This window comes from Pinus tabuliformis, chromosome 1_2, assembly GCF_031772625.1.
Source record: "Pinus tabuliformis cultivar Carrire ecotype Pingquan chromosome 1_2, CPIR1, whole genome shotgun sequence".
NCBI lineage: Eukaryota > Viridiplantae > Streptophyta > Pinopsida > Pinales > Pinaceae > Pinus > Pinus tabuliformis.
In genome coordinates, this window is record NC_142298.1 from 904,052,581 (window position 1) to 904,079,854 (window position 27,274).

The 27,274-nt window shown below is 34.0% G+C and overlaps 1 protein-coding gene across 1 annotated transcript; it reads left to right on the plus strand.

Annotated features, from left to right (window-relative positions):
• The first annotated feature begins 383 nt into the window (after positions 1–383).
• Positions 384–4,141, plus strand: LOC149208879 (alpha-galactosidase-like). The gene is made up of 15 exons (XM_089394167.1): positions 384–564; positions 660–718; positions 849–905; positions 1,015–1,049; positions 1,221–1,324; positions 1,439–1,514; positions 1,614–1,672; positions 1,763–1,828; positions 1,941–2,024; positions 2,184–2,248; positions 2,364–2,446; positions 2,978–3,068; positions 3,170–3,219; positions 3,420–3,560; positions 3,792–4,141. Exons 1-15 carry the CDS (start codon positions 446–448, stop codon positions 3,885–3,887), a joined length of 1,185 nt encoding a protein of 394 aa, XP_089250293.1. The 5' UTR covers positions 384–445; the 3' UTR covers positions 3,888–4,141.
• The last annotated feature ends 23,133 nt before the right edge of the window (positions 4,142–27,274 follow it).

Here is a 27,274-nt window from a genome sequence, read left to right on the forward strand (position 1 = left end):
AAAAAAATTGACAGACAAGTGCAGTTTCCACTAAGAAATATAGTACGCCTATATTCTGACACGTATATCCTAAGTGGGAATGTGGAGAAACAGCACTTTCGATAAGTGGGAATGAGCAGAAATACCACTTTGTAAGTGGGGATGAGCAGAAACAGCACTTTATAAGAAGGCGCATGGATCTTCTCTAAACAAATTATTATCACTCTACGTTGTTTGATGACGTCCAATTAGGAAGTTGCAAAAGTGAATTGAAAACTATTAATGGGAAGTAGTGCTGACTAAGCTTATTTATTGATGGAGGCTCCGTTTTCAATTGTCAAGCTAAAAGACAAACACAGTATTGTCAGGTTGTATAGTTGATGGGCAAGAAAATCTATAAAGCCAGTTAGGCTTGGGGTTCACAACAGCTTTATTGCAATTCTCTCGCTTTATCTTTCCAGGAAAGATGGTATCTGTTTTTCTTGTGGTTATTGTTTTCATTGCATTGTGGGATAAGACCAGTGGAGGTCGACCAATTCATAGGCATTTATCCTCCAGTGGGCTTGGCAAGACGCCTCAGATGGGGTAATGTCCTCTGCATATATGTTATTGGCAATTATGATATCATAATAATTAGACAGATACTCACATAGATAGAGTTGGGTGTTATCTGTGCTCAGCTGGAATAGTTGGAATCATTTCGGCTGCAACATTGATGAAAATATTATACGTGAAACAGGTAGCTTTGTTATCTTGCTTGCAGACAATCATTTATAATAGGTTTTGGTTGGTCTTTACAAAGAATTAATTTACTTAAAATATAATTTTAATTTTGAACTGGGTACTTCTTATGAATATGCATGATACAGCTGATGCAATGGTTTCCTCTGGTTTATCCAAGATTGGATATGAATACGTGAATATAGGTAATATATATTATTACGAGTTTTCCTTTTGGTTTGCAAAAAACATAAGTTTTTTGAGTCTAGCTAGTTATATATTGTTAAATTCATGACTGTGTTATTTGATTATCAGATGATTGTTGGGGTGAGCTAAACAGAGATAATCAGGTAGGTATACCAAAAAAAGAAAACAAAGAGAATTAGGTTATAATTCTTGTCATTTGTTTCACAGTTATGAATCTTTTAATTAATACAATTATTGATTTGTTTGAGATTTATAAATCTTTTAACTGAAAGCAAGAAATATTGATTACTAAAGCTGAGCATATTGATTGATAGGGTAATCTGGTTGCTAAGGCTTCAACGTTTCCTTCCGGAATTAAGGCTCTCGCAGACTACGTACACTCTAAAGGACTCAAGTTTGGAATATATTCTGATGCTGGGTAAGTGTACATTAAATACTAGATTAATCAAAACTGGTCTTAAAGATATAAAAAATCTGATTCATTCTCGTTTTGGGCATTTAGAATGGTTTTGAGTTTCATATATTTTGCCAGAAATTATACATGCGGCAAAACCATGCCAGGTTCCCTTGGATACGAGGAACAAGATGCTAAAACCTTTGCTTCATGGGTAAATACATTTACTCATTTCTTGCTAGATTTGGATCTTAAATCAGACCATTGTTTCAATACTGAAAAAGTGATGGCTACTTTGTGGATGAATGTTCAGGGAGTAGACTACTTGAAATATGATAATTGTTTTAATGATGACATAAACCCTAAAGAGAGGTACATATTATTTGTGCTATGCTTGATATTCAAACATTGGTCTGGACTTCTATAAAACATGGCTATTAAACTTTTATGGAAAATATACAGGTACCCAAAAATGAGCGAAGCTCTTACTAACTCAGGGCGTCCTATATTCTATTCAATGTGTGAATGGTAGGTTTCATTTCTGACTAATCTTGTGTTTAATCAATGAATAAAGGACACCTAGAATCTTGGTTTTTCATGTGAATCTGATGCGACACCCGGTTTTTGTTTGATCCTGCAGGGGTGATGAGAATCCTGCAACTTGGGCACCCAAGATTGCAAACAGCTGGAGAACTACAGGTGACATTCAAGACAATTGGGACAGGTAATGGACAGCATAGGTATACGCTTAGAGTATGTTATCTTACAGAGGTTGAAAAAATATACATTACTATGTATGTTATATATTTAATCGCCTTTACTGTGTATGTTATATATTTAATCGCCTTTCATGAATATTCAGACTATAACTTGTTTCTTCCAGCATCACATCTAGAGCTGACATGAATGATAAGTGGGCAGCATATGCTGGGCCTGGTGGATGGAATGGTAAATTAACAACGGTATTTAGAAAATGGTCATTATGCTTTTGCTAATATTTCTATGATAAATTCCAACGTATCTTTGCAATTTGTGTTTTGTTTTTGGTCACTGTTTGAATCAGATCCTGACATGTTGGAGGTTGGAAATGGCAATATGAGCAACGTTGAATACCGTTCACACTTCAGCATATGGGCTTTGATGAAGGTAACAAACTATCAACCTGTAAAATTTAATAAACAATTCAAGTCAACAATTTATCTCTTCTGTGACCGCTCAACACAGAAAAACGGACCAAATTAAAGTATACAGGCCCGATTTGATGGAGGGTCAATGAATTCCTCTCTCTTATATATATTCACACATACAAGTCATCAAATGTTCTTTTTTCTAATATGTTTTTGGGCAATTTTGTTGTTTGTTTAATTAATAGATGAAATGTTTTTTCCCTGAATATTTTTTTTGGGCCATTTTGTTTTAAATTAGCTAGAATTTTTTAAAATTCATAAATTTGAATTATTTAATCTGCACATATAAAATGTCTTATCAAATTATTATCAAAATTATTAAGGTGTTGAATCCCTTTATAAATTATTACTAAAACTTATATTTCTTACTACCTACCAAAAAAACATTTCATGTATTAATTAGATTACACCTTTTTTTACTTATATAAAATTTTTAACAATTAAAGTCTATGTTTAATGATGATTTAGTTGATAATCTTTTGTCCTTCAGGCACCCTTGCTGATTGGATGTGATATAAGGTCTGCTACCTCAGAAACATTAGAGATTTTAAGCAACAGTGAAGTCATTAATGTTAACCAAGGTTAGCTATATAAAATCCTTTGGAAGAAGGCTTTTTCAGTATAATCTTCATAGTTTATTTTGAGTTCAATGAAATCTTTCATTTCTTTTCGATTTGGGCAGACCCATTAGGAGTTCAAGGGAAGAAAGTCCGCCAAGAAGGGGATCTCGAGGTATGTAATTCTTGTAGGCTGAATATTTAGTCTATGTTAAAATTGTTTCTGTCTCAGAATTCTAAATACCATATGTACGGGTGAGTAATATCGAATGTTGCTAAATATCAGATTATGCCAAAAGTGTATGTACAATTTCAATATTTGTATATTTATATTTTCCTGACCATATTTTTGAACACATAAATAAATAACTGCAGGTTTGGGCTGGGCAACTGTCCAATGACAGAGTTGCTGTAATCCTGTGGAACAGAAGCGGTTCACAAGCTGTCATAACTGCCAAATGGGAAGACATTGGCCTTCCCTCTGATGCTCTAGTTCAAGCTAGAGACTTGTGGGCTGTATGGCAGTTTCTTCTTGCTCTATATTATATTTCTCTTTAAACAGCAAAATGATTATCATCATGACCAGATAGAAAGTTTTGGTTTAGGATGTCAATAAGCATCAATTTCTTTATTTGATATAAGAAATTATTGTGCCTGTAATTAAATATATAGGGGAAGATTATGACACTTTTTCCTATTTTATATAGTGGAAAGATTATGACACTTTTTCCTATTTTAACATTGCAGCAATCCTACCTTCCATCAAATTTACAAAGCAACCTCACATCGATGGTTGATTCGCATGGTGTCAATATGTACATTCTAACGCCGAGCTCGGGCTAAACTCACAGCAAAGCATATCGACAGCTCAAGGCTAGGAAATATTAACAGTATTGTAGTTTAAACTATCGATTCTGTAATTTTTCTTGGCAATATTTCTATCAAATTTGTGCAAAACCAACCGTGAATGCATGAAGGTTAGAAGGTTGAATGATCTAAAATCAGATCAGAATCAGATAGTTTAACAATAAGGGCATTGCCCTAACAAACACTCTTTAAGCTTATGGAATAAATAATTACTGCATCTTCAATGTTCATATTTGATTTTATGGGTTAGGAGTTATTTTCGAAGTTTTCTAGATTGCAGTTGCTTTTGGTGTTATTTTTTGGAAAAAATTTTAGGGGGTTTTTTTTTTTTTTTCTAAAATCAAGCATAAATCTATTAAAATGACAAGTTTGATGGTTACACAATGAAAATGTTCTAGAAGTTTTTTTAGGGTGCTGAACTCATATATGCAGTGAAACAAATAGTTTAAATAACACAAATCAAGATTTCACTTCAAATATTTTCACTTCAATCTTACACCAAATTTTTTTAAAAATCACACTAAAAACAACTCTTATTCCTTTAAGTTTTAACAATTTAAAATTTTATTAAAATTACTTAACATTGATATTTAGTCTTTTTATTCACATTATCCCTATTTAGAAACCTTATTAAAATTGTATGTTTTTTTAAATGTTTGGAAACATGCCTCACCCTCCAATTATTACATTCAATTAATTGTGAAAACTTCAGTTTGAACTCACCATGAAGATGAAATGTCCAAAGTCCTAAACTATTAATTGTTAAAAATTATTTTTTCAAACACCACTTTAACTTAATTATTAAAGTTCTAAACTTTATGGTTGTCACGAGTATTGGAGAAGGATCATTTGATCTTGCCATGACAATGCGATATTAATTACTTTTGGAATTTTTACTTTTGGAAATTTCATGGATCATGATTGTTCTCGTGAATGACTTTTGAACATATGAATAATGGCTTTGCCTAACAATACAAGAACACGAGTGGTCCAGTTTTAACAACAACAAAAAATCCTGCTGCTGATTTTATATGGCAAGTGTTCATGGATATCACGTTCATTGAATACCTACCCTTCTTCCTTCTTTTCTTATTAAAAGTCTAACGAGCCTTTGGATTTATGGATTTAAAGGGTTTTGTCGTTATAAAAGTCTAATGACCCCTTCTTTGCTCGTTAAAAGCCTAACGAACCTTTTCTTACTAAAAATCTAAACACCGCCAGTTTGTGGATTAAAGAGTTTTGAAAGTCTAATGATCCCATGGATTTACGGATTCAATGATTTAAAGGTTCTTTTGATAACACAAGTACAAATAAGAAGGCTTAACAAATGAATGATAAATCTCTTTACATGTTTAAAAAATAAAAGTTAAATTTGGTTCTGGTCGCAGATAATAATTTAGATCAAAAAGCTTCTTCATTTTTGAATAATTGAAATACATAGTTATAAAATTAATATTCAAATTGAAATACATAGATATAAAATGGATTTTATAAAGGGTAAAAAATATGTATAATTTTCAGCAATCACCAAATCAATAGTATAAATGTCTAAATAGTTGTATTTTTTCATACTTTGTAGAAGAGATATGCTATATTGGAGTTGTGTTTGGGGTACCTATCATGTGGGATGTAATCTTTATGTGAAGAGCTAATTAGTATCGTCTTATAAATGACAAATAATCTTTCATTATTAATTAGCAGAATGACAAATTGAAGATTTCACTAGTAAATGCCAATAAAGATGAAAAATTTCTGAGTTCAAAAAGTATGTATTGTTATTCTTAAGAGAAAAGTAGTCTATAGAAGAGTTAATGAAAGAAAAGTTTCCCATCCTTGAAGGGGTGTTCTAAGGAACATATACAATAATTGGAATATTTTGTTTAGGTGGGGAGTGTTCCAAGAACTTAAAGGGCTACCTCCCAAGAGGGAAGTGGAGCCAAAGATACAACTATTGTGATACTCTCCATTTCCAAACATTTGGTTATACAGGAAGTCCATGCTAGAAGCAAATGAGATGAAGAAGCAATTGCAACAACTGTGGGAGTAGGGTGTTATTTGACTAAGTACCTCACCATGCAGGTTACCTATCATAATTGTGCCTAAGAGGGATGGGACTTGGTGAATATGCATTGATTACAGGGTGTTGAACAAAATTATCCTCAAGGACATGTACCCCCACCCACGATTCATGATCTATTGGATGAGCTGCAACAAGAAAAATATTTCACCAAGTTGGAGTTAAAAGCAAGTTATCACCAAGTTTGAGTGAGAGAAGAAGAAGCCTAGAGTACCACCTTCAAAACTATGGAGGGTTTGTATGAATGGTTAGTCATGACATTTGGTATATGTAATGTACATGCCACATCTTGAGATTAATGAATGACATACTATGCCATTTTCTAGATTCATTTGTTATTGTTAATATCGATGATACATTGGCAACAATGCTACCTTAGAGGAACACATCACACAGTTGATGCAAGTTCTAGATACATTGAAGAAACACAATTCAAGATAGGAGAGTTTAAGATAGATCCTTTGAGGATCAAGGCCATCAATAAATGGTTGAATCCCACCAATTTGTTTAAGGTTATAAGTTTCGTTGGGGTAACATAATTCTCAAGGAAATCTATATCCTCATTTTTAGTAATAGCTATACCACTCCACACATGACAATGAGTGGAAATAATTTCCAATGGGGGAAGGGTGAGGAGAAGACCTTTAAGGTGTTGAAGAAGAAAATCAGTTGAGTACAAATTCTTGCATTACCAAACTTTCAACAACCTTTCGAAGAGAAGACATATGTGAATGAGCATGTTATGGGAGTTCTCTTGATGCATGAAAGAATACCTATATGCTACCATTTTTAAATGTTTCATGGGGTGGTTCTTAAATATCCTACCTACGGTAAGGAGCTTTATGCCTTGGTACAAGTTGTTAAGAAGTTGAAACACTCTTTGATGAGAAAGGAGACAGTCATCCACATTAATATTTAGTTGCTATGTTACCTACAAGCTCAGAGTAAGTTGTAATGTACCAGCCATTACATGTGGATCATATTTTTACGAGATTTTCATTTAGTGATTCAGTACAAGAAGGAAGCACAAACAAGTCAACCGACAAGCTTTCAAGGCCACGCACTTCAAAAGTCATAGCTTTGGGAACTGTAATTCACATGGACCCTTTCACCCATGATGCATAGAGACAAAAATATATAGAGGATGAGGACCTTAAGGAGGTGTTTAGTAGTTGTACAAAAATCAACTTTATAAGAAGCAATAGGATTCAATATGATGATGTCATCCTTGGGGGATGATTCACCATTTTTGGAGTAAAAAGGTAAAAAAATAAAGAAATAAAGAAATCTTATTTTTTCAACTCGTATTTTCAATTTATCTCCCTACTATTTTACTCCAATTTGATTTGCAGCACTCGTTTAATGCATGATTTAATTTTTCATCTAAGGAGTATGCATGTTGCATACTTTTGATGGACCCTACTACACAGAAAATGTTAAATACATAAAAAAAATGTGATTGCAATCATGTTTTTTTTTTATGTATTTCACATTTTCCGTGTAGTAGGGTCCACCAAAAGTATGCAACATGGGTACTCGTTGGATGCAAAATTAAATCATGCTTAAAATGAGTGCTCTCCCTCAAAATTTGAGTAAAATCATAGGGAGATAAGTGGAAAATACAGGTTGAAAATGTAATTTTTTAATTTTTCCCTCTAAAACTTGATGAAGTAATCTAAGCTTATCTTATTATTTCCACTATCATTATATAACAAAATTTCTCTAGTTATAGCATAATTGACTATCATCTCCAAAAAGGGTTATTGTACAAGTTAAACAAGTTATGTGTTCCTAAAAGTGAGTGGTAACAACTAATGAGAGAAGTTCACATCTTTAAGGTTGTAAGGAATTTTGGTGTAGGGAAGATAGTGGCCAACTTATAGAGGTATGTGTGCTTACCCAAAATGAAAGAATTTGTAGCTAAGCTCATAAGAAGACGTATGATCTATAAACTATTGTGGATATTCTATTGGATAGTTTGTCACAACATATCTAGTAAAAAACATTAGGAAACATAAAATACACATCATGAGGGTTTATTCCTCCGTATATTATTGGATCTATAAATCATTGTTTATTTCATATACATGCAAATTATAATTATGTAGAAAATAGATAAGAACAAAATAAAATGCACAAATAAAAAAATAGCACAAGATATACCTAGGAAACACTTTAAGGAGAAAACCCAACTAGAAGGTGAAGTTACTCTTGTTTTTGTTCCTTTGAATAAAAATGGATGCAAATACAAAGAAGTGGGATCTATGTCCCATGGGTTGCTACAATTCAAAATCCTCTATGTTCACACTCTCCCTATCTACTTATGGCTACTCTACCCATCTATGGAACAAAATGCACTCAAATAGAATTGAACCCCTTTTCCTCCTAGTGGTTTGGTTATAACACAACTCAATAGCCTACTAATCTTGGGTTTGACTCCTTTAAATCTTAACTAGAGTTACTATATTGAATCATATAGATTTCTTTTCATCATGAACATGTGTCTAGCCCCTTTTCCATGAGTACCGAGGGCTGACATGGCATCCTCTTGAATTATTTTGGTAAATATAGAAAGGTAAACTTCTGAGTGGCATAATTTTTGTATGCATACTCTGATTGATGTGATTCTTGTGTCATTGGAAAGGTATATATGAGTAAAATAGGAAAAAGGAGGTGTCACACTAAAGAGACAAAGATTTACCCAAAAAAAATCTTTTTTATACCTCAAACTTCTCTCGAAAATTTTCAGACCCCAATTTCCCAAACTGGGTCTCATTGGTAAAAATGGCCTTGCGAGATAATTCCTCCACTTTTTCCACCCTAAAAATATTGAGATGTATTACAAATAATATAATGTTCCAATTTATATCACAAATCCCCATTTTTTTGAGTCTTTTCGGCCACAAAAGCTCCTACTAAATGAGGTGAGGAAAATTTTCTTCTGCCTTCTCTCAGGTGTACCATTTAGCTTTGCTTGGAAGTTATCCTTTCAACCCAATATATAAAAGGTCATGTTGTCCTTGTCTTGTACTTCTAGAACTCATCTACATAATTATATCCCTTATAAAGTCTTCCTAAGCATCTAGTGATAAATCCTCTATAGAAAGTAGCACTTGTTCCTCTTTTTTATCTAGCATGAAAGGCTCATAGATTCTCATAGTATCTACGTTAATCATTGAGTAAATGTGTATGTATGGAGGTAGAATGAGTCTATAGGTGTTATCACCCACCTTTTCTAGTATCTCAAAACGATCATATCATAGAGCCTTTATTTTCTTACTAGAACCATGTATCCTCTCCTTGTTCAACTATAAACATACTATGTCTCCCACCTTAAATTACCTCTTTTTTCTATGTTGTTCATGCATGGCCTTGTATTTTTCATGTGAATTTTGTAGTTTCTCCTTACTATAGATGGATATACCTAATATTCTCAAAAAATAATTTTTCCCTTAATAAATCTCCTACAATATCCTTTGTTAGTCCTCCTTGCTTCCCATATGTAATATCCAAAAGTGAAGGTAAAAATTATCCAAAACTAGTTTCAAAGTGGTACATACCATTAGAAGTGTGGATTTCTCTGTTATAAGAGTCTTGTATATATATTATATTTTTTCCCCAAGTATTCGAATGCTGATGATATCAACCCCTCAAAATCTGCACCAAAGTCCTATTGACTACAATCTACCCATTTGTCTATGGATGGAATGATGTAGACCTCTTCAACTCCATGTCCATATTCTCCCAGAATGTAGTCGAGAATGCATTAATAAATATTGTGTCCCTATTAAGATGGCTCCCATAACATACTCGCTCACATTTGTCTCCACTTCAAAGGGATGTTGCAAATTCGGTAAACCCAAAACTAGTGGTTGATTAATATTCTTATTTAGCTCCCTAAAGGCCCTCTTCTAACCATTTCCCATTGGCAACTCTTGCTACTAGCTTTTATGGCTTGAAGTGGTGTTTTTGTTGCTAAAAATGAGGTTATGAATTTCCTCGTGTATTGTTTTGGTCCATTGAAGCTCCTAACATCAGAAAAATTAATAGGTACCAACTAGTTCATGATAACCTCCATCTTGGTAGGATCTATCTTTAGCTCTCCACCATCTAACACATACCCCATATACACCTACAATTGTTGTTCAAACTCACACTTCTTGAGATTTTCCAACATTTTATTCTTCTTCAATGTATCTAACACCTCAGTCAAAGGTGAGATGTGCTCCTCCTAGGTAGCACAATATAAACATATCATCCAAATAGACAATAAAAAATGAATTCATAAAATAACATAGTATTCGATTCATTGACCTCATAAATGTACTTGATGAATTGCGTAGGACAAATGGCATGAATAGCCCCTCATAAAAAAAATTGATTGGTTTTGAAGGTGATCATCAAAATATCTTCTTCTCTAACTCAAATCTAGTAATATCCAATTTTTAAGTCTATTTTGATTAAGTTTTTTGCTCACTGCAACTAATCTAGTATATCATATATCCTAAGCATATGTACTTTATTTTTATCCATGTAATCTATACGCATATGCCAAAACCCATCCTTATTTGGAATAATTATAATGGGTGACCCACGTGGAGAAGTACTTGGTCGAATGCCACCCTATCCCAACAGTTGTTGCAATTGTTTCTTCACCTCACTTATATAATATATTTCAAGTAAGCCAAACGTTTGGTAATGGGGACTCTAGAAACAGCTATATCTTGTGCTTTACATTCCCCTTTTGTTGGTATCCCTTTAGGCTCTTGGAACACATACTTGTATGTATGTTTATTTTTCTTATTACATCCCTTTAGGGATGCCTTTTCTCTCACTGATTCTTCTACAAATCAATTTTATCTTAAAAATAATAAAACATACTTCTTTCAAGAACTGATCAATTTCTTGGCTTGGTTAGAACTTATCAACAAAAAATTAGACTTTGCCTTATGTGTGTTAATGGTGAATGATCTTCCATCCTTGAATAGTTGATACCAGTTGCCGCTCGACATGAAGATTGCATCCAACATGTGCATATAAGGACTCCCAAACACCACTCCACATACATCAAGGGGAAGAAGATCTAGTCCTACTTCATTAATAAAATTATCACTATTATAAAATCTAATTTTCCAGTGTTTGGTTACCTTCATTTTTCCATCCTTATTAACCCATCCAAATGGATATGGGATTGGGTGATCATGAACTTCTAATCGCAATTTGTTGATGAGATTTTTAGCAATGTTTCTTGTGATCATGAGTCAAACAGAGCATCACTATCTTTCCTTTTTAACATGTATCTTTTTACATAAGAGTTTGGTCTTTTCATTCTCTTCTTATTGCTAAAGGTTAGTCAAATTCACCTTATTCTACATTGATGTACAAATGATCTTGTTGTCCATGTCCAAGCTGCTTTCAACTTGGTTGGTTGAATCAATGACTGTTGGATTCTTCTTGTTATTATCTTTATTTTTCTTATTTAAGTTAATCTCTAGATGAACTTCTCGTATTTCTCCTCTATATGACTGTCAATGTTACAGTGGTTGTAGTGGGTGCTAGGATCTTTGCAATAATAGGTTGTGGCTTCCATCTTTTTATTTTTTCTTCCATTACACTTCTTCTTCCCTTCCTTAGAAATGTCTTGTTGCTTCTTTTACTTTGACCCACTTGGTTTCTCTTTCTTTTGTCCTATGTTCTCCATGTCATCTTCCTATACATAAAGCCTCAACCACAAATGTAGGTTGAAACAACATCACTTGCTTCTATATATGGATATGTACACCCCCTATATGCTTGAGGAGTGCATCTAGGTTATTTGGGGAGATACCCAACATTATGCCATATTTCTAAACATTGTTGTGTACTCCTGTATACTTTACCCCTACTTCTGCCTAAAGTAATGCCACTAGATCCACTAGTCCTTTACATACCCGATAGGGTAAAATTGTGACATTATGAAGGTTTCAAATCATCCCACTTAGTCACTGGAGGATCTCCCTCCAACTACAAGTTCTCAATGTGGATTTCTCACTAGGTCATGGCATAACCCTCTAGTTTTAGTCAATCAAATGGAATCTTATATTCTTTCTCTATATGATGAATACTAAAATAAACTTCGAATTGTTGCAACCAATTATTTAGATTTAGATCATAAATATCACCATGATAGGGCTTGATGCCAAATTTCTCTTCCATTTTGAACAAGGACCATGAATAGCTCACGACACTCAAATTGGATTGATTGTTCCAGGTTCTTTCTTCAACATTTTCTCTATTTCTTCCTCATCTCCCATTTTATCGATTTATTCCTCTAATACCAATATGGTCTATAAATTTATGTGGAGATTCCACTCAATACTTTGTGAAAACATATTTAATAAAATGTATTAGAAAATTCAAAAGCTACACTATGAGGGTTTATTTCTGCTTATATTTTTGGATGTGTAAACTACAATTTATTACATATACATGCGAATTATAATTATTCTAAAAATAGAGAATAGTAAATAAAAACTAACAAATCACAAATTAACACAAGATATACCTGGGGAAACCGTTTTAGGAGCAAATCTAGTTGGAAGGTGAGACCACTAGACTCTATTTCTATAAATGGAAAATGGATGCAAGCATAAAGAGGTGAGGCATATGGCTCACAGATTGCTACATTACACAATACTCTTTGTTTGGTCTCTTCCTATCCAATCATGGCTTCTCTTCTCACCTATGGAACAAAATGGACTCAAATAGAATGGGACACATTTTCCTCCTAGTGGCCTAGTTATTGTACAACTCGATAGGCTACTAGTGGTTAGGTTTGACTATTTCAACTCTTAAATATAATTACAATATTTACTCTTCTAGAATCTTCTTCATCATGATCACATGAATAACTCTTTTTCCACTAGCAATGGGGGCTGACATGACATCCTCTTGAATTCTAGTGGTCAAAATAGGAAGGTAAAATTCATAGAGACACAGCTTTTAAATACAAACTTTGATTGAGGAATTTTCCATTGGAAAGGTATTTATATGTAGAATATGAAGGAAATGAGTATCATACTAAACTAGAAAAAATTTACCCCAGAAAAGGTCGTTTGATGCCTCATATTACTCCTATAAGGTTTGAGACCCCAATTTGCTAAGTTGGGTCCCACAAATAAAAATGGTCCTATGAGTTGATTCATCCATTTTTTCCACTTTTAAAACATCGATATCAATGAAAAACCATATAATGATTCAATATATATCAATATATGTTTTTTATACTAAGAAGCATTGTAACAAGAAATAGGTTTTATACCATCCCTTACCTATACCAACTCGTCCTTGAGAAAGCATTTGCATGGAATTTGTGGGAGGTTTACTAGTACTCAACAATGGGAATGACTACTTGTTTATAGTAAATGATAGGTTTAGTAACATGTGCATTCTCGTTCATTGTAATAAGAGCATAATTGGGAAGGAAGTAGTAAACGTGTTCTTTGGATAGGTCTAGGTACACTTTGGTATACCATGTAGCATCATTTTAGATGGGGACACTAGATTTCTCAGTGAATTTTGGACTACTTTGTAGCAAAATATGAACCCTAATTTGAAGAAGTCTATAAAATTCCATCCATAACGAGATGGACTATTGATGGGCCTCTAAATTAGACATAAATTAAGGCCCATGCCTCTGAATTAAACATAAATTAAGGCCCATCTCACTATCTTTCAGTGCATTAAACCTCTTTTTTTCATTAGATAATGTATTTTTAACTTTAATATATTCATTAGGAAGGTTTATGAATAATTGCATATTTGTGCCTAATATTATTTATTTTTGTAGAATATTATGAGAATATTGGGATGATTATGAAGATTTGGAGGAGGAGATAATTTAGGGACTCGATACCTACTACAAGAGGATCAATATTAAATAATAAATGAACAAGATATTATGGAATTATGGCACAAATTGTGGAACTCCAATGCTTGAGAAAATCTATGAATGTGTTCCCTGCCATTTAATGTAGATTCCTAGTATTGGGAACCATATCCACTAATAAAGGGATTTTGGTGGAGAAAGCTTCCTCCTTTCATGAGAAATGATTCCTAATTATTTTGTATAAGTACCAAGTCAAATTTTCCTCTAGGGAGAGATTTTGATTAGTCTTTTTGTAGCTCCATTGTATTTTCTTGCAGGGATGTAATTGTGTTGATAAAAATAATGAAGATTGTTGTCATGTTCAAGTTCTAAATCTTGTTATCCTCCATAGGTCTCTGAGTTTCCTTGGGATTGGACATCCCAGGAGCCTAAGATCCCTTACGTATCATTTATTTTTCTTCTTGTCACTTCTTATTCTCATGCATCTCTTGTTTGTGTTTTTCTCTATTTCTGCATTTAGTATTAATGATTTCTTGTTATAGGATTGGGTTAAATGGATGATGTAAGTTCTTTTGTAGGATCACAAGCATCATTTCATCCTTGGAAAATATTTGGAAGGTAATATTAATCATTGAGCTACTTGGATTAGTCTTCTTATTCCCAAATCTAGATTTCTGGAACTCCTTTCTAGCAAAGAATAATAAATTTCTGCTATTTTTTAGAGCATGCTATTGAGCTTCAATTGAGTTGGTTCCACTTGAATTAGATCAAAAAAAATTATATTTAATAAAAAAAATACCCCATTGTATTTGCACTTGATTAAGTTATGAATTTGATAGATTTACTAGATCACTAGTTCTCGATTTTCTGATTTTTTGACTAAGAAATTTTTCGTTATTTAATAGACCTTTCCCATGTATAGATGAATTTGTGGATAGATGTAGAAAATAATGTGTGTTGTTGCAGGAGCTTCTAAATTTGCAGGGAGACCTCATCTCGTTTGCCTCATCCAAGACTCAGCCACCCATGTCGCGAAAATCCACTAAAATATAAATCTGAATTCTTGTTTTATAAGAAAAAAATTTCCATTTCCATTGAGCAAATCTACCCATATTGAAGCCCTTGCTTGAGTTCTGGGTAGTTTCCACCACCTCCATGCCTTACTATTCCATTATTCACCTTTCCCAAGCTCCATTCCACCTTCTAGATCACTTCCTAAGCCTTCAACCTGCTTTTTGTAATAAAACAAGAGATCCTATAGACATCCTGTAGGAACTAGTACTTCTAGTAGGAAAACTTGTAGTGGCCTGTTTTGAGCCCAAATTGAGAAAAATCATCACTAGAAGCGAGGATTAGCCCCCTACTTTCCCTCCAAGCCATCTAAACCATTGTATTCCTTTTCCTCCACACCTGTCTCCCCTGCCAAAGAACCAAGCAAGATTAGCATTTACATTTTTGAAGAAAAAGGATAAAAAGGAAATAGTTATTTTATATTTATTCATTCACAAAACAGTTAGCGCTCTCTAAATTAGATTCCATGCTTAGTTAGTTTAGATCATCACATGTGATAAATATGGTTAAGTTAGGTTTCTTTTACATTTAGTTCATGATCTTTATGCAATTAGAATATGTTTCTTTCTTTGTACTTTATTTCTTACAATAGATTAGGGTTTCCATTTCAGTTCATTTTCTGCAATTAGTTTAGGGATTAATTTCAGTACATGCACTCCATTACATCATGACAGCAAAGGAAGGACACATTGTATGTTACACATATAGTGTTGATACCTCTTAAGTTTTTACAAACCCCGGGTTGATAATTAAAAGTTGGTAACCTTGGGAGTTGCAACATTCTTGTTGCAATACCAGGTCTCATCACTTTTTGGCACTGTTGTCGGGGAGGTGTCAAAGTATGCATTATTTTCTTGCCTAGTTGATTCATTTCATTTTACTTTTTGCAAAAACAAAAAAATATTTTCGTTAGGCATATTTCATTTCAAAAATAGAAAAGTGCATTGCATTAGTGTTTTCATTCAATCATAAAAACAAAAAAATATCCAACACCAACCCACCCCCCCATTTGATCATGTGCTGAAGTAAAATCCACATCGCCATCCACTTTTGCAGGTACAAGAAGAAGAGATGGAAAAGACGTAGAAGAAATGGATGGAGATGATGACAATGAGGAAAATCCTCTCAGATTTCCCATTCAAGATACTGATGGTAGTGTGCACATGAAGAACATCCCTCCATCTTTTCTTCCAAAATTTCATGTTATAAGGTCAGAGGATCCGGAAACCTTTCTCTTTGAATTTGAAATTGTTTGTAGATCTTATGGTTACTTATTAAGAACTCAAAAATTGAGATTGTTTCTGGAAACATTGAAGGGTAGAGATATTAAATGGTTGATGAGTTTAGGGACTAATTCAATAAGATCATGGAATGGTATGCAAAAGATATTTCTAGAAAAATATAAAGATCATGATCTTAAAGAAGAAATATTTACAATGAATCAAAAAGAAGATGAGATCCTTGATGATCTAATAGAGATGGTCATGTATAATGTTAAGAGGGAAAAACTATATCATTTAGGATCCGACACACTAAAAACCCTCTTAGAACAATTAGGGATGAATGGATTGATCTCCTTGATCTCATGAGTAGAAGTGATGTATACAAATTACCATTTGAAGAAATTTGTGAAACATGCAAACACATATGAAAAGGGAGGGCAAGAGTAAGTCAATCAACATCAAGATCGGTAAGTCAAGATAAAATTGGAAATTTTCTTGATAACTTTAAAACATAAATTCTTAGCAATCTAAGTGAACAAGTAGAAATGTTAAGAATGCAAGATGAAGAAAAAGAAGATGTTGATATTTGTGTTGTCCATGCAGAATCACATAATGTTAAATATTGTCCATCATTACCAAGGTTGAAGGAAGTCTACCAAGAGGACTGCCGGGCGATATAAATGCAAGGTTTACACCAACATTTAATTTGTTAATCCAGGTAAGTAAACTTAGAGGCATAGCAAAATATATGCTAGAATACGACCTCAGGGATCTGTTAAAGAGAAACCAAGCTCTTGCAAGAAATTCAAAAGGAGCATCATTTAGGAAAAACAAACAAGACTCTTCAAAGCAAGTAAACACACTCTGGGAATCTACTTCTGGCTCCTCTTCTGGGTTGAGTTGACTTCTACAGTAAGTCTTCGTCAGTTGTCCAGGGGACAAAGGAATGTAGGCCCTATTCAAAAGAAAGTGATTCAATAAATAAAGAATGCAAAACCTCTGTTACACTAAAAAATGTCACCATGGCTATGTACAGTTAGTATGGCTCTATCAATAGTCATGCTATCCTCCTGGGCAAGTCTTAAGCCTCTGCTCTCCATGTCAAACTTCAAAAGAGAGAGAAAGTCTTTATAAATGTATTTATCTCTGGGTACGCAGGTTCTCTCAACCTTGCCTGCGGGTACGCACCTAATGTTCACAATAACTGCGTCCTTGGACGCTCTGTATGTAAAGGGGCAGGTGCGCCCCCCTGTAAAGGTCAAAATGCGCAAGTTTCATCTTTAAAAAGTTACTTGTGGTCATTTCTAGAGCATTCTAGAAGGTTGTTCGACGTGTATTGAGCGCCTCCAGATGGTTCATGTAGCCCTACCAAAGAGGAACTTATTCCATCAATAAGGGAGCTATCCCATCCAAAGAGGGGATTATCCCATTGATGGTGGACCTGATTAACTTCCTCTTGAGCACTATAAATACAGGCATTAGGCCAGAAGGAGGGGAGGTTGAAAGCTAAACATTTCTAAGGGTAGATGCTGCAGGAATTAGGACTCCCATTTAGAAGCTTGTGAGGAGAGATTGTCATCTTTACTTGTTCTATTTGGAAGTGGGTGAGCTTTGTCAAAGTAAAGGAGAACTCTTGATGGACCCTGGGAGGGACTTGCACAACACCAAGGCTCAGGTTGTAATTGTTCCTTTTGTTTCCTAATAATGCAAATGAGTCCATTCTTCTCAATAACTTGTTATTTATGAGTTGTTTCATGTACTCCTTGGTCTATGTGTTAAATATGTTTTATTCTATGAGATTATCAAGTGCTATTTAATCGTTTGATTGTTAGTGGATGCAGGTTTCAAAGTGAAGGAGGAGCTCATCCGGATCCGCGGAGCTGGACTGCTACAACAGCGTTGGACTACAGGTAGGATCTAAACACTTGATTTCTTATATAGTAAATGCATGTTTAGAGAAGGATTGCTCTTGTTTGTCTTGTTTGTCACTAGAGAGTCTTAGACTCCTAGGGAGGTTGATTTGTGTCCGCACTATCGACTCTTTCCGCCTGACAACCTCTTAAAAATTACTTCTATGTTGCAAGCATGAAACTAGAAATCACACAACAAATTCATTCCAACTAATATAAGGAAATAATCGAATGCTTTAAAAAGAATCAAGATAATAATGCACTACTTCTCTTAAAGAAAATTCAGTACTTTAGTTGTAAGAGAAATATGCAATAATAACCAATATATAACTCATGTTATTTACCCGGGTCTTATTAAATACTTCCTTATAATATATGTAGCATTTAATTATAATGAAGAATTCTGTGACCATTTTGTCAACAAGATTCACAACCTTTTCTTATGCTCATCTGGGCATCTTCTTGCAAAAGTGCAGGAATAAATGTTTTTCTACAAAAGTGCAGGAATCCATCTCATATAATATTCAAAGGCAATCATGAATACATGTTAGGTTAAGTTAACCAGAATTCTTTCTCAGCAATTATTTCACCATTGTGTCCTGGAAATAGACTTTGTTATGCAACAATGAGATTAGGGTAAATCTTTGTAATAATAAATAAGAGATGCAGTTAAAACATTCACCATTTACTTTAGTTCAACCTTTATGAAAATACAATAAAAAGTATTGATATTAAACTTAAATAACCAGAGCCGCAAAATAAATCTTGTGGAATGAAATTGAAAATTAAATGACTGAAAAAGAAAAGGAGCTATGGAATGAAATTGTGAAATTATCTAAGATCACACTCACACCAAGCAACTAAAATGCAGCAAAAGAAAGTTGAGAGGTTTGGGGCAACAGACTGGCTGGTGGGCCCAACCATCTAGCTCGTTGCCCTTGTAGCGAATAAGTCACAATCTTTAGAATAGTATGGAGAAAAAAATTTACTCAGAAGTGATTTCCAAATAAACTCATTTCAGAGTAGAAACGAAAATTCAGAATTTAATGCCAAAGAAATTTGTTTCAGAAATCTTGTTATAAATTCATAAAAAAAAATTGCACTAGTTCTAGTAGTCCCTTCAAGGGATCATCCCACTAGTGTGCAACTCCTCCCTTCCTACACAATGATATTGATTCGTTCACACCTAGGTGACTCCTTCCTTTTAGAATGTTCTTTCATGATAATTTTGGCTCTATTCCTTAGTAAACAACATGGGGATTGAATCCCAACTGATATTCATCAATAGAATATAAGTACAACCATTTACCCATTGAAGGAATGAAGATCTAGCACAAATTTCCCAAATCTGGCCTTTTTCTACAATTATGGAAAAATCGGTTTTTTAACAAAATGCCTCAAAACAACTCTGCGTATCTCCTTAACCATTACAATTTCGGAAAACTATTTGGAGGAAATATATATTGTTATATTTGCAACAATAACCTCTCTCATAATTTTCTAGTTCAGATCCATTGCCTAAGAAATTGTGCCTAACAATGATTGTTTGAAATCTGAGATGCTAAAATTCTAGAAAAAAATCTATTTTTAGAAAATTGCCTCAAAGATTGTTATGTAACTTTTATACCATTACGAATTTTAGAAATCAGGTTGAGGCTTTGTCAATATGATATACTGGGACCATAATCCATGTTCCATAATTTCTCTATTCACATTCACATACATGGAAATTGAGGCAGAAGTTGGTATTCTGGAAACTGTTGCGAATTTGGGGCCAAGGCATTAATTATTTCCTAAACATAAATCCGTATGACATGGGTGTATCTTAGCTTATGTGGAATTGTTCAAACATCGTTTTGAACAAAAGCCTCTTTCATATTTGCCTAGAAATGTATCAATGTATGAAAGCCACAAATTAGTGCAGGCATGTTAGTGTAGGCATGTTGGTGCAGGCAGAGTTGGTGCAGGCACAACTGGTATAGGAATTTCTACTACAAGAATGTTAGCACTTGAAAAAGAGCCTGACATTAATGAAATTTTCACTTTAAAGTAACAAAACAAGAAGAGTTTATAGATCAACAATTGTCAGCTCTAAATGACTCTAAATGATAACTTAATAATGTGTAAAACGAATAATAATGATTATAGACACTTACTACAGGCATAAAATTATTTAGGTAGATCATGAAAATTTGGGTAAAATGGAGGCTCAACACTACCCCACACTGACCTTCTTGCATGTCTCCATGCAAGAAAAACCATAAGATTATAAAATCATGGAAGAAGGCAGGGGGAATGTTTAAAGATCATACTATGCTTCCCGATAAAAGTGTCTGCAAAAATATTCACAAGGAAATATTCAGATATCATGGTATGTCATCATTTAAAGCATTCATAAAGTATGTAACATTATTATTACTGTGCCAACTAAAACTATGTTACAGTCCTGATGAAGATATCAAGTGCAGAAATGGTAAAATTGCAATGTAACAGATCAGGTATAGGAAAGCAATGCTTTGTACCAAACATTATGGAAAAAGTGTACTGCACCTTTATGATAGACATCACATACCTATTGTCCTGTTTCAAATGAATTCTCTGCTTGTCATATATTTCAGAGCTCTTATTCATGTCCAGAGTCTTATTAACAATCATGATAAAAAATAAAATCTTTGTTGAAAAGGTGCAATTTCAAGTAAATTACCATAAGATTCCTTCACCTAATACAACAATCATGTACCTAGGTCACAAAGTTCTTATTTAAAGGTAATCATAGTCAACACACATTGTTTTCCATCAACCCCTAGTCAGTAATCATCGCTGAACAATTCATCACTCTAAATACCATAAAAATTAAGTGAGTTATGATACCAGAAAAGGGAGATAAAAATACAACAAAATTACACCTTCCTAGACAAATCCGAAAATTGAACACTCTAAATTTGTTTTCATGCAGATGTGAAAGTAAATTTCTCCTTAATCTAGTACAAAGAATTACCTCCACTAAGGGTACCACATCATTAAAGATTCTTAATTTTTGAAAGATAGAACTCAAAGCGTCATGCTCAAATCATCTTAAAACCATTGTCCAAGAAATTAAATGATGATTTTTAGGGAAAGAGAAATATAGCTGAGTAAATATTAGTATGAAATTAACTTTGACACCACAGACATGGCCCTGCTGCCCACAGGTGTCTATAACCTCAGTAGGGATGTCTTTTAACCCAGCGAAATGCCTGTGTCCCACTTACTAGATATAGATTCAGAGTTATATTATTTAATTTTAAAAATTAGATGAAGGCCATTGTCCTGGCTTGGTAACGAGCTGATGAAAGTGCCACTTACAAGAAATAACATGGATGAATAGCCCGACTCTTGATGAGACCTCCTGTCTTCTAGATTTTCAGCTGAAGGCCATTACTCTAGCTTGGTGACCACCAATAGTAAAGTCATGCGTGTTAGGTCTCATGATCATGGTAGGACGACTCATCACGAGACCTCCTATCCTCCCCTAAATATTTTTTGTAGACTCTGATTGTAATTAAATTCAAAGGTTACTTAATAAGTGGGGAGGCAGATCTACTTATTAAGAGTACAGGATGACGTGAAAAGTTTTTAATGACTAATCATTACTGGCTAGTTCATGTACCCTAAAGACTTATTGAAAATATCCCAGATAATGACTGGAAGATTCTTTAAGTTAATAATGATAGTATTCTCATGAATAGCTTATTATGATCTTTACAAGAGTGGTCCACCATAGGGGGCTCTCCAATAGTACCTTCTAAGGGAAACTGAAAATATATATCTCAGATGACAACTTCATTAGAGTGGTTAATCATGGTTAATTTTGAAAAAACATGAGATATTAAGGTGAATCATACCCAACAAGATTTGTCATAGATGTGTGTGTTAACAACCAATCTAGATCAAAAGCATTTTCAGTGGCTATGCTTTGAAAGAGAAAACCCCAATTGCATTGTTGTAATGACTTTATTCATGGAATTTCTTTATTCTTCTACCCTAATCTACCCTAAGAAGTGAAAGAATCCCTTTTAAGTATAGGAGGAATTCTAGTGCAACCAAGTGTGCAAGAAGAGGATAACCATATTCATGTTCAAATTTAGAAAGTATATGTAAGAAAATACCAGAAAATGAGATACGAGCTGCATTAACTGATGTGATGCTACAGATTATTGAATGATAAGGGAGATATGAATACTGGCAGTCATCTGAAACCAAGATTCTATGGGATCCATATACTCTTGGTCATTTAATTCATGGGAAACATTTTTTTGCATCATGAAAATCCTCCAACTTTGTTTGTTCATCCTCTAAAGTGCAGGCTCGATCATGCTGGTGTTCTTCAATCTTTGCTTCTGATGGCTTCTCCTCAGCAAGCACGACCCATAACTTCTCGGTCTCCTTAGAAATATCTTCCGGTTCTTCATGATTCTCTTCTTCCAAAGGAGTAGATCAATTTCTAATTGATGCCAAGATGTTTTCTTTCCGTGAAGCAGAGACCCCAACTTCTGCCAGAATTTGAGATAATTTTTTGAATAGCTGTTGAGTCTTGAAAATGTCATTCATTTCCATTACACTTTCACTATTATATCCATTATATCACCTCCATTTCACCTCCATTTCACTACTATGTTACCACATTCATCCCACTTTCATTATCATTGGGCCACATTTATGTTTTTCCAATCTTTATTAATTCTAAGCCTTTTAAGTGAATTTGTGGTTAAAAATTAGAAAATAATGTGCATATGCTTATACCTAACAAATGGGTTGAGATTGTTGACATGTGTAGGTTGAAAGGAGGCTTCTAGAAGACCCTTATGTGGCACTCTAAGGCCAAATTCGAATTTGAGTGGAAAGAATCATGGGATCATGAGGATATGTGTCACATCTTCTAATTGTATTGTAACTCTAAGAAGACATGTGTCTTATCAATTCCTATTTTGATTAGGACTCTAGAAGTAGAGGGAGAGATTCATGGACTCTCATTAATGAGATGGCTTCTCATCTTTTTGTATAAATAGGAGATCTCTCTCCTTCATTTGTTAGCTTAGAGTTTGGAGTTCTTAAGTCTTTTTAGCTTGTGAGTTTGTAGTTCTTCCTTGATGGCTTTTGAAAGCTTTGGAGAGATTTGTTGTACTTTGTAGTTTTGAAGAATTTGAATAACGCTTTGATGTTCTCAACATGGAAGGAGATGTGAAGTAGATGTCATGGAGCATATTAGAATGTAAGGTAGAGTAGATTTCATTTTGTAAATTTTGCTTTGATTTCATTATGTCATTTGATTGCTTTCAATTTTGATAGATTAGATTTTTCATTCACGCAAGTGTGTTCAACCGGTTTATTGTAGATTAGTAATGCACATAGCTTTTTAATGACTAATGACATGATGGAATCATCTTGTCCTTCTGCTGATTTATTTTCTGAGTTCTAATTCCAGTATTGTTATTTCTTTCAGTTTTGTTTTGCTCATTTACTTTCATGCAATTTAGATATCATATTACTCCATTTGTTTATGATTACCTTCCTATAGCCAAGCGACTCAAATAGTGAGGAATCAGAATATTATTTGATGTAGTATGATTTAGTTTACTTTCCTGCAAGTTAGTGATTAGATTACTTATGTCATTTTCAAGGATTGAAGTATGAATGAGTAGTTTAATCTTAGTTTCATTTTATGCAATTTCATTTCATTCAATTTAGATGTCATATTACTCCATTTGTTTATGATTACCTTCCTATAGCCAAGGGACTCAAATAGTGAAGAATCAGAATATTATTTGATGTAATATGATTTAGTTTACTTTTCTGCAAGTTAGCGATTAGATTACTCATGTCATTTTCGATTACCTCCTATAGCCAGAGCGAGTCGAATGGTGAGGGATTGAAGTATGAATGCGTAGTTTGATCTTAGTTTCATTTTATGCAATTTAGATATCAGATTACTCAATTTGTTTACGATTGCCTCCTATAGCCAGAGTGAGTCGAAAGGTGAGGGGTCAGAATATGGGTTGATGTAATATGATTTAGTTTACTTTGCTTACAGTTTTTGAATTGCTTTAAGTTCAATTTTCTTTTTATACAGCAGCAAGGATACTGGGTTTCATAGTCACTAGCTCATTGATTGGTTCTTGCATTCTATTTTGATTAAAGTAGCTGCATATCTACACTTTTGTTTAAGTACTAATTCCATCAATAACATGTTTTGAGATCTTTTGAAGTGCTAAGTTTTAGAAGTTACCATTAGGGACACAGGCCTTGTCTTGAAATCTCTATCCATACTTGTCCTTTAAAAGTATTCTTAAGACCTTAGAATAGGATTTCCATTTGCATTAGAAAATTTAGGAAACCAACAAAAACAAAACCCCAAAACAAAATAAAATCTATAAAACAACGAAGTAAGAAAAAGGTTAACTAAGCACATATGGTGCACCACACTTCATCAGTTTACGATACCCAGATTGATAATTTATGTAGAGCAATTTAAGACATTAAATTGACTAGACATTTTGGCACCATTGCTAGGGAAGTGTAATTAGGAAATATTATTTCTTACATCTGAAAAAAAAAATTTAATAATTCTTGAGTTTGCTCTCCTCCTGCACTTCGTGTGATCTGGAGGATCAGAAAAAGGATTGTTAAGTAAAAAAAAAATTAATTAATAATTCTTGAGTATTCTTTCCTCCTGCACTTTGTGTGATCTGGAGGATCAGAAAAATGATTGTTATGTAAAAAAGAAAAAAGAAAAAAAAAAGGAGACAAAATAAACTTCATCATTTCAATTGATTCAATAAAATAAAAAATAAAATAAAAAACTAAAAAAATGAAAAAAATGAAACCCAACTACTTTGATAGGTTCAGCTGTCCAAGATTGACTGGTTATGGTCTATAGTGGTCCTTAAAACACTGTATCCTGTTTTAATAAGGTTTTGCAACTTAGCTGCGGAAAGTGCCCTGATTTCGCATCTAGTTGAGAATTCTGTAACTGTTTCAAGGTTTAGCAAGTTACAAATGTCCAATGACAAAAATCGACCACATGGGCATTTCCAGAATTGTACAGACATCGATCCTATCCTATTCACTCAGCTCAGATCGATAAAAAAAACCAGCCTAAGACCTGAGTCAAAGTCCTGTTTTTAACATGTTTTTCTTGAAGTCTTTGCTGCCTGAAATTGAAAATCATTAATCCTTTTTATAAAATTTTACAATTTCAGAGAAGAAAAAAGAAAAATAAAAACAATCTATGGTTATCTTGAATCCTAGCTTTCACTATGGCTTCAACAAGAAAATATACCTCCCTGTTCAAGCTTTGGCCTGAAACAATCTCTGCATTTCTTGAAGTAAAGCATCAAAATCTCTAGACCTTGATCTCTCGAGTCGAGCCAGCTAAAAAGAACTGCACGCGAGTCTGATGCTTAACACATGCAAGTCAAACCTGACTGACTTTTATTTCACTTGAACTTGTAGTTGAATAAAAAAAAAAAATCGATCTGGTTCTAGAGAGGGCAGAGAAGGAAAAACTCTCCACGGCTGCATTGAAAAAAAAAATTGGATTGAAGCAAGGACTTTTTAACATGTATGGTAAAGGCAGAGAATGTGTGAGTATCTACATGGAGAGGATGAACATTTCCTGGACAAATGTACAAATGTCAAATATAAAAGGTTGAAAAAAGTTCTAAAAAATAAAAATAAAAAAATATATCCTCTGGGATCCTTGCATGATGGGACTGCATCGGGGTATGAAGGACGGTTTGGTAGTTCCCAAACGACAGAAAATGAATATGTGATATGCGAGGACACATCCAAAAGCATTTCCAAAACATCAGATCCATTTAACAATACATGTTCCTCGAAAACTGTCCAGTCTGCGACAAAATTTTATTTTACGAGCTTACAAAAGAAGTATCAGCTATAGTGGGATCTTGCCTCTGATTTTAAAAGGTATCTATAGCATATGAAACATTTCTTTGTTCATGATCATGAGGCAGTGATTCGAGAAGCCTGATACTTAGTCACAAAGTCATATCATCCAACCACTAATTCGAAAATTTTACAGGCCGAATGCAGAACAGTAAAACTCAGAAAAACTTAAACAGCTAAAAAAACGTCTAACTTCAAATGCACGATTTTCCCAAACGGAGGTGAATTTGAAGAAAAGAAAACATGTGTTTTTTCGCTAGCTAGGTAAGTTAGATAACCCAGAAACCATCTGAAGAAATTTGTGGCGGTCTCGGAGAAATCCTCGGTTCTTTGGAGCCCCTATTTGCCTGCCGCGTGTAAAAAAAAACGGATTCTCAATTAGATGAATAGATTGTGATTGAATTCGGCATGCCTGAGAGGGGGAATTCTAATTTGGTTATGTGCTGGCACCTACTCTACCACGTCTTCCACCCTTTTCCACCACGTCTCCTGCCTTTTTATTGCCACCTGTTGACAACAATCCTAATTGAAGACGACTCTCCATTACGTGAACCAGTCCAAACTGATCTGGCAATTTCAATCGAACTTCACTACTCCGCTCCATTCCTGCCACTTGTTCTCTATTTCTCCATTTACCATCACTAGATTTTTCTCCATAAAACCATGTCAATTCCCCGCTAACACATAATGAATTTTCTTCATCCATCATTCACGCAGACGAATTGTTAGAACAAGAAGGAAAGAATGGGTCTGTTGTTGAGGGCAGAACCGGAAGGGCCCAAGTTTATGGAAGGGCCGGATGGTTATGGTTATAGGCTGTTTATCAAACTATAGTTGAAGTTTTGTTGCTCAGAAGTCTGATATAACTGCTACAACAGTGTAATTTTCGAAGTTTGGTCCTGAAAATAAATCCTCATACACTCAAAGGCTCAATAAGTATTATCTTGTTTGTTTTTCAAGTGAGATTTTGGGACTGTTTGCATGCTAATTGTGGGCTGATCTGAATCATATCAAAGTCTGGTGCATTATAATGGTATTCTTGAAATCATTGGTTTTCGTTTGACCTTGAAAATAATCTATCATTTCTGCATACTAGCTCTTGCATATTTGCACTCTTGCATAAGCATCTTTTTTATAGTCGAAGTGCTCTAAAATTGTTCCCATGCCTAATTGCTAAGTAACCAAAAGATTAAATTCATCTTCAAGGTTTATGATTCAGAAGGCAGTAGGAAAGTGACACTTCGGGTATATTTAAAAAAAAAATGAGCAGC

Bases quoted from the DNA above. Each gene is read 5' to 3' on its own strand.
- LOC149208879 (XM_089394167.1), top strand. From the start codon at position 446: ATGGTATCTGTTTTTCTTGTGGTTATTGTTTTCATTGCATTGTGGGAT. The intron at 1,829-1,940 runs GTAGGTTTCATT...TTGATCCTGCAG, and splicing joins TTCTATTCAATGTGTGAATG to GGGTGATGAGAATCCTGCAA. The intron at 2,025-2,183 runs GTAATGGACAGC...TGTTTCTTCCAG, and splicing joins ATTCAAGACAATTGGGACAG to CATCACATCTAGAGCTGACA.